An 8,059-nucleotide genomic window follows, 5' to 3' on the forward strand; every position below is an offset into this window, starting at 1 on the left:
TAGTTGCCTAATGGAAATCTTGACTGGTTACTAAAGGAGTTAAATATTTGACAGCCTATTATATTGAATGATTAAAGGGATCTGTTGGCAGTCTAATCAGTGGGTTGCAAATATTCTACAGATTGGGGGGTAGCAATAGGAAGAGATTGTGATATGAAACGTTTTCTTCCTCTGGTTTAGCAAGAAATATTTATAGTAGGAAAACACTTGAAAATAGTCTGTGCAGTGTCATTTTAGAACCAAACATTGCTGGGTAAAGTTGCTTTTATGGCAAAAGTAACTTTTCAAAAGCTAAACACATGAAAGTTTTAGTAAAGAGGACATGTTTTGTGTCCGTGCTGGAAGGGTTCAAAAACATAAAGGACTATATTATATTAAATCACCCACTGACAGCAGTATCTTTAAGGTTGATGTATTTGTGGGAAGAAGAAAAGGTCACAATTTACATTTTAAAAAACAGCCAAAATATCTAAGCTATACACTGACCATCAAAAGACCATATCTACAAAAATCAACAGAAATCAGAGCAAAGGCTGAGAAGCTGCAGCTAGAGGCAGAAGCGTCCTATGTGTACCACAACCTGCAACTCAGATTTCCAGATGCTTGTTTCAAGTAAACATTTTTCACCTACTGCCTTTATCCTAATATGGCTCTGGAAATGTTTCCCTTGACGGAAGGGGATTCAGTTCAGCTCTGCTTCGTTAATGTGAATAAACAGGGACTCTGCCCTACAGAGGCAGGCAGGATTACAACTACTTGATTTTAAAAAGACCACATGGCCAACAAGAGGTTCTACTTTCTAGATGACTTCTAGCATTGTGGTAACAGGAAGCAGTTGAGAGCAGATCTTGGGTCATACCCTTTAGGGAAAACCAGCTAAGTCAGCATGAACCTCTGTCAAGTGTAAAATGGCAGCCGGACTCCACCAGGAGGCATTTTCCATCGGGTCTTCTCACAGCATGCACTGAGCTGCAGGGAAGAAGCTTCATCTTGAGCCTTTGCAACAGCACAGAGTCTGTGAGTCTGACTGAGTAGGTAAAAATGTCTTTTACAAGCAGCCCGAATTAGTAGTGTTTTCATATCACTTATGGTCATTCATGGTAACATAATATATCCTGTAAAGGGCTGGAGCCAGGCGAATTCTTTAATAAATACCTTATTTGAGGAGTTCATGAGCATCGTGAACAGCCACTTCTGGAGAGTGGAGGACAAAATGTCCTGGCCCTTCTTACTCTTCAGTATTTCAAAATAGCTGTTTGGAGAAGGTGATTTTCTTGCAAAGAAGTCCTCATGCTACCCAGAGCACACAGCTTTGCTTTGGGAGAGATGTTGGCCAGAAATTTTTTCTTCCTGGTGTGATTGAGGCATTTCTTCTCACTTGATCAGCCCCCACTGGCAGAGGCACTCCACATATCCCAGAGCAATCCTTTGCACTCTAAAGGAGAGGTGTCCAGAAGACACTGGGGTTGTGTCCTTGGCCTTGACTGACAGCTGAAGCTTTTCAGGAGTTGGGAGGAAGAAGTAGAGAAGGCAGGGCAGGTGCCTCTCCGTCCTGGCTTTCCTCCTGGGTCAAGGCATAGCGTCTGGCTTTCCTGGGGTCGGGCTCTGGCGTCTCCTCTGCCCATCTTCCCACACGGCGCACACCTTTGGCCACCTTGGGTGCATTCCTGCAAGGATTATGGTCATAGATGACCAGCTTCAGACTTGACAGGTGCGCCAGGCTGGGGAAGTAACGGATGCTGTTCCTGTCCACATCGATCACCTCCAGGAAGGGCATGTGCAGCAGCACAGCGGGGAAGTCAGTCAGCAGGTTGCCTGAGAGCCAGATGGTCCGCAGCTCCCGGAGGCGCTGGAGCTGGCCTGGCAGCAGACGCAGGGCGTTGGAGCCGGCGTGCAGCGTCTTAAGGAGCCTCAGCTCACAGACCACATCTGGCAGCCGGGTGAGGCAGTTGGCCTCCACCCACAGGGTCCGGAGATTCTGGAGCAGGCTCAGCTCACTGGGGAGGTCGCAAAGTTTGTTGTTACCCAGGTAGAGGATGCAGAGCTGTTTCAAAGTACACACCACCTGAGGCAGAGCCTTGAAGTTGTTGAAATCCAGGGCCAAGATCTGCAGATTCTGGAGCTGCCCCAGCTCAGGAGGCAGGCTGTTGAGGTGGTTGTCACTCAGGTAGAGCTTGACCAGCTCCTGGAAGGAGCACACGTGCGCGGGGAAGTGGCGGAGCTGCTTCCCACTCAGGTCCACCATCTTGTCCGTCGGCATCTCCCAGAGGTCTTTGACCACGTAGCTCTGGCAGCAGTCGGTGGGGACGAAGGCCACCAGGGCCCTGATGGCGTTCCCCATGCCGAGGCCGGAGGCACAGTGAGCCCCGGCCCACTGAGTCGCCGACGGGGCGCCCCGGGGGCGGGGGCTGCTGCGGACTGCCCGGAGGCCCATTCTCTCCCGTCATAACCTGCGATCGGCCTGACAAAAGCCAGTCACTTCAACAGAGAAAAGTGCTCACGATAGCCACTTGAGTGTCGGGTGACAGGGTCTGGGAGGCCAGGTCTGATTCACAGACTTGCTTTCAGTCACCTAAGCTCCCGTTGCCTTTATCTACATTTTTGTTTGTTTGTTTCAAGCTCAGAATAGCTTCACTGTTTTTTCTAATGATAAAACATTCAGACATTATATAAATGTGTAACAAGAAAATAGCCCTCTTACCAGGGATAAATACTGTAAACATTTTAATGTATGTCCTCTAGCCTTTTTGCCACAAGTAACCAATTTATTTTTAAAAATTTACTTAACACTGTTTAGGAGTCTTTTGTCATAACGTGTGGACATATTTTTGTGTTTGTAGGTATCTACACAATTATTTTAACCAACTGTATTCCATTATACAGAGGCATCGTAAGTGCATACAGGTCTCTAATGTCGGGCACCTAGCTGGCTTACAATCATCCTCATACATGCAGTGTGAGCAGTCATCCACTAATTAATTTCCTTAGGACAGGTCCTTTAGATGTGTTCTTGGGTCAAAGATAAGCATCTTTTAAAGGCTTTTCCTTGATAGTGTTCCTCCCTACCCCCACCACATCTGAACCAGTGTACCTACACTTCCCAGGTAATAGTTTTCCATAGTTTACAATTTGCCTTTGACAAAAGACAAGTAGAAAAGCAGAAGAGAGAGAAGAGGAAAGCCGGCCTCCTGAAGCTTAAATAAATGAGGATGCGTCTGTGGCAGAGAACAGTTAATTGCCAACCTAAGGTTTGTGCTTTTCCTCCACAGTGTCCAGCTGTAGGAAGCAGCTGTCCAGCCAGGACAGGGCCTTGTAGTGGGCTTGGGCAGAGAGTCTAATTCTGGGCAGTGGAATGTGGGCAGAAGTGATACATGTCTCTTCTAGGCCTGGCTCATATAAAACCTTGCCTTCCTGCACACTCTTTTTCCCTATCTGCTTGCTGGATATCAACACCAAGGGTGACCTTAGAAGCCACCGTGTAGAAGTCACATGTTGAAGTTGGCAGGGTCTTGGTCATCCTGGATCCCTGAATAAGTGCTTCCCCGCCTCCCTACACACACATTCCCTACCACCAGTTGGATTTAGATAAATGAGAAATAAACCTCACTTTTGTTAAGCCATCCAGATCTGGGAGTGTATCTATTGCATTATCTTAGTGAATAGAGCATTTGATAAAAATAAGGAGGTAAGTCTATGTATACTGATACGCAAAGATATTCAGGATAAATGAAGTGGGGGGAGGCACGTTTCAGAAGTTTTTTATGAGCCCATCTGTGAAAAAATATGCATATATTCTTGTGTATGCATAAAAAGATTGCTGAGACATAACAGTGATTATCTCTGGGGAATCTGCCTGAAGGTTTGGGGGTGATAGGAATCCTGACCTTTCCATCTTTCTGCAAGTACCCTCTTGTGCTGTCTGTTTTTTCTTTTTTAAACTATAGACCTATATTTTATTTTATTATTTTTTTTTAAAGATTTTATTTATTTATTTGACAGAGACAGACACAGTGAGAGAGGGAACACAAGCAATGGGAGTGAGAGAGGGAGAAGCAGGCTTCCTGCGGAGCATGGAGCCCGATGTGGGGCTCGATCCCAGGACCCTGGGATCATGACCTGAGCCGAAGGCAGACGCTTAACGACTGAGCCACCCAGGCGCCCCTATAGACCTATATTTTAAACCTATTCCAAAAGAGACAATCCATCAGCCTGCCTGCTATATGGATAGAGTGCCGGGGTTTGGGAGGAGGCTTGGCATACTCTTCACCTTCCTCCAGTGCCTTTACTGTTCAGTTGCTCCTAACAGCCTGAGCAGCAGGAGAAGAGCGTTCCACGAGATGGCTATTCCAGAGCTCTCCAGTGAGGTAGCACCACTACCCACCTTTCTCAGTTACAGCTGAAGACTGAACGTCCTTGGACTTTCTACGCATTGACTGTCAGAGGCTGTTATCTTGAGCCTTCTCCTTGCTTTGTTGATTTGTACTATAATAACTAGCCTCTCAACAAGTACTATACTTTGCCTCTATATTTAGCCTGGCTACTGGTGACCACAGATGGTCATGAAGCCGCTGCCCTGTTGCCCTTAGAAATAACGAGAACTATGATTGCTACCTGTTATTATTTGTAACCAGTCTGCTGAATACTAAGCACTGTGCCAGGTGCTTTCCATCTACCATCTCTTCTCAGAACACCTGCCAGAAATACATTTTTTCAAGATTTATTTATTTGAGAGAATGACCAGCGGGGAGGGGCAGAGGGACAGAGAGAGAAACAGACTCGCCACTGAGTGTGGAGCCCGACACAGGGCTTCGATCCCAGGACTCTGAGATCATGCCCTGAGCTGAAATGAAGAGTTGGACGCTCAACTGACTGAGCCACCCAGGTGCTCCTCAGATAAATATTTTTTATCCCCAATTTTCAGATGAGAAAACCGAGGCTCCAAGAGGTTTTGTAATAACATCAAATATTTATCAAGCACCCACAATGTTCTAGATGCAGGGAATCTTGTGGCTAACAAGAAAGCTAGGACTCTATCTCATGAAGTGTACAATTCCACCAGAGCGAGGATGGTGGGTTCTCTTCCTGGAGTGAAGGTCCCATCAGCTGACAAACTCTGCCGTCACAGAACTTCCACTTGGCACTTTTTATTTTTTAAGATTTTATTTATTTGGCAGAGCACAAGCAGGGGGAGCGGCAGGCAGAGGGAGAGGGAGAAGCAGACTCCCCGCTGAGCAGGGAGCCTGATGCGGGACTTGATCCCAGAACCCTGGCTGGGATCATGACCTAAGCAGAAGGCAGACGCTTAACTGACTGAGTCACCCAGGCGCCCCTTCACTCGGTACTTAAATACCAGCCCCTAAATATGAGCAGGTAGCTGAGGATAACCATACAGTTGAGAAGGGCCTTTTGTATGAAAGATGGAGATGGAAATAAGCAGAATAAAAGAAATTTAAAAAATAAAAATAATGGAGAGAACAGAAGATTATAACTACAGTATTTTCAGAGTTTATCCTGCCCTCACTTTTCATGCCTTTGTATTGGGTTTAAAGTGAATAAAATGTCCCTTGGGAAGCACGGAGGGTTATGGATTAACCATTACCATGATTAGTGTATTGACCCACCCCGGTGATTGTCCCTGGCAAAGGGACAGCCTGCAGATTCGATGGCATTTCCTAGGTCCACGTGACCGTCTTCACAAAGCCGCTGGAAAGACCACATCTTCATCAGACCACAGATGTCTGTGAATATATAAAATGCATCACATGATCCCTGTGACCCCGGAGGGCTCTGTACTGGTCGATCTAAGGGACAGGTAGGAGATGTTCAAGGCTCAGTTCAGCCAAGAACTGAAGGTGGTGAGAAGTCTCGGAAAAGGAGAACAGTGTAAGAAGGCAGCGGTTTAAAGCAAGAGATGGGGGAGGCAGGCCTGCTGCTGACAGTGACTGGTTCCTGGGAGGTTTCCCAAGGGCTCCGTGCTCACAGCCCCCCATTGCTCAAGGCACAGAGGGTTGTGATCTTGAGGCTTCAGAAGGGCACTGACCACTTCGTCTCTGCTTCATCAGCTTTGCTATCCACTGTGCCCTTACCAGCCCTCAGCTACCCATTTCCCACCTGTTGGCCACAATGCCTCCTTGTGGCATCAAAGCCTCCCCTTAAGTCTGGGCAGGGGCTTCTGATTCCCGCAGAACGAAGCCCAGACTCCTCAGCGAGGCTTACAGGACCCTACCAGATCCGCCTCTGCCCATCTCTCCAGCCCGTTGGGAGCTACCTTCCTCCCCTGCTGCCGCCTGTGGCTCATCGAATGTGCCACCTGTCCCCTGCATCAGGAGGGACGTCCCCCGTGCAGCCCCCTCCGCCTGGGATGCCCTCCCCCACCCCACCCCTCTCAGGACCTGACATGCTCGGTACACCCCATGTACCGAGCATGTCATGTCCTGACCTCTCAGACTGGGTTTCACGCCGTCTAGTGATTTTACACTGTGTGACAGTACTTCCCTGTAAAAACTTACTGATTGCCCGGCTCCAGGACGGGACTATAATCTCCCCGAGGGCAGATCTGCTGGGATTGGCTTCCTGTTGCATCTGTCTGTCTCCACCTCAGTGCCTGGCACCCGGTGGGTCCTCAGCAAGCAGCAATAAACAAGCTGATGTTAATTGGCCGGTGAAGTAGGGCTTGATTTGCATACAGAAAATTATTTTTAAATACTAAAGACAGCACTAAATACAGGTAAGAACACAGATGTGATTTATTATGCCCATCAGTACTGCTATAGATAGTACCTTGTATAAAAAACCTTGAGTTTAACACACACACCTGATTGTGCTTATAATGTATTTATAATGTGATATATAAATACAAAGTTTCACATTATAAAAGTAATTGTTGGGGCGCCTGCATGGTGCAGTTAAGGATCTGACTCTTGGTTTCGGCTCAGATGGTAGTCTCAGGGTCGTGAGATCGAGCCCTTGCTTAAGACTTTCTCCCTTTCCCTCTGTCCACCCCCAAACTAAATAAATAAAATCTTCCAAAAAAAAGATTGTTTTATTGGGAAAGGGGGAGTTGGGGTGGATAGTTTCACATATAGAATGATAAACAATAATAGAGTTACTTTTCTGACTGGTGTTTTAATCAAAGTTTTTTTCTTCCTAAATAAAAACTACTTCTAAACCCATAGTCTGGGGCACCTGAGTGGCTCAGTCAGTTAAGCGTCTGCCTTCGGCTCAGGTCGTAATCTCTGGGTCCTGGGATCGAGCCCCAAGTTGCGGGCTCCCTGCTCAGCAGGGAGTCTGCTTCTCTCTCTCTCTCTCTCTCTCTCTCCCCTTCCCTCCCTCATAAGTAAGTAGAATCTTAAGCCCATAGTCCTAAAATCTATATAATTTGGGGGTCTGAGTGGCTCAGTTGGCTAAGCGTCCGACTTTTGACTTTGGCTCAGGTCATGATCTCAGGGTCATGAGATTGAGCCCTGGGTTGGGCTCCACGCTCAGCATGTAGTCTGCTTGAGATTCTCTCTTCCTCTCCCCCTGCTCACACTCTCTAAACAAGTAAATAAGTAAATCTTTTAAAAATAAAATCTATATATCTTGGAGTAAGTCCAGGGTTAGGCCTAGGAATAAAGGCTTCTCTTTTCCTATCACCCCCAGCACCACTAAGTCAAGGTCTTCATATATATATATATATATATATATATACATAATCACCCCATGTTGTGGTAATTGTTATGGAAAACAGAGTGTCTTCTATCCTTTTTACTAAGTAATGCAGAGAACTAAGCCTCAGGGTCTTTGTACTATAGTCTTTTCCCTCAGCCCTGAAATGTTCCCTTGAGGCGAAGGGTGTGTGTGTGTGTGTGTGTGTGTGTGTGCGCGCGCGCACATGCGCACATGTGTGTACATCTGTGTGTGCATGCGTATTTATGTGTTTATGTATGTGGCGTTCCTGCGTGGTGTGTGCACACGTGTACACATGTATTAGTGTTTCTGCATGTGTGCATGCATATACATATGGCGGGCCTGTGTATTGTGCACATGTATGTGCACGCATATTTATGTGTGCATGCAT

General features: G+C 46.8%; 1 protein-coding gene across 1 annotated transcript; it reads right to left on the bottom strand.

Annotated features, from left to right (window-relative positions):
- Positions 1-1,501: 1,501 nt before the first annotated feature.
- LRRC10 (leucine rich repeat containing 10) lies at positions 1,502-2,341 on the bottom strand. The gene has a single exon (XM_078074120.1). It carries the CDS (start codon positions 2,339-2,341, stop codon positions 1,502-1,504), a length of 840 nt encoding a protein of 279 aa, XP_077930246.1.
- Positions 2,342-8,059: the final 5,718 nt, after the last annotated feature.

Source organism: Halichoerus grypus, chromosome 6 (genome assembly GCF_964656455.1).
Source record: "Halichoerus grypus chromosome 6, mHalGry1.hap1.1, whole genome shotgun sequence".
NCBI classification, from domain to species: Eukaryota; Metazoa; Chordata; class Mammalia; order Carnivora; family Phocidae; genus Halichoerus; species Halichoerus grypus.

Excerpts from the sequence above, each read along its gene's own strand:
- LRRC10 (XM_078074120.1), bottom strand. The coding sequence starts at position 2,341 with ATGGGGAACGCCATCAGGGCCCTGGTGGCCTTCGTCCCCACCGACTGC.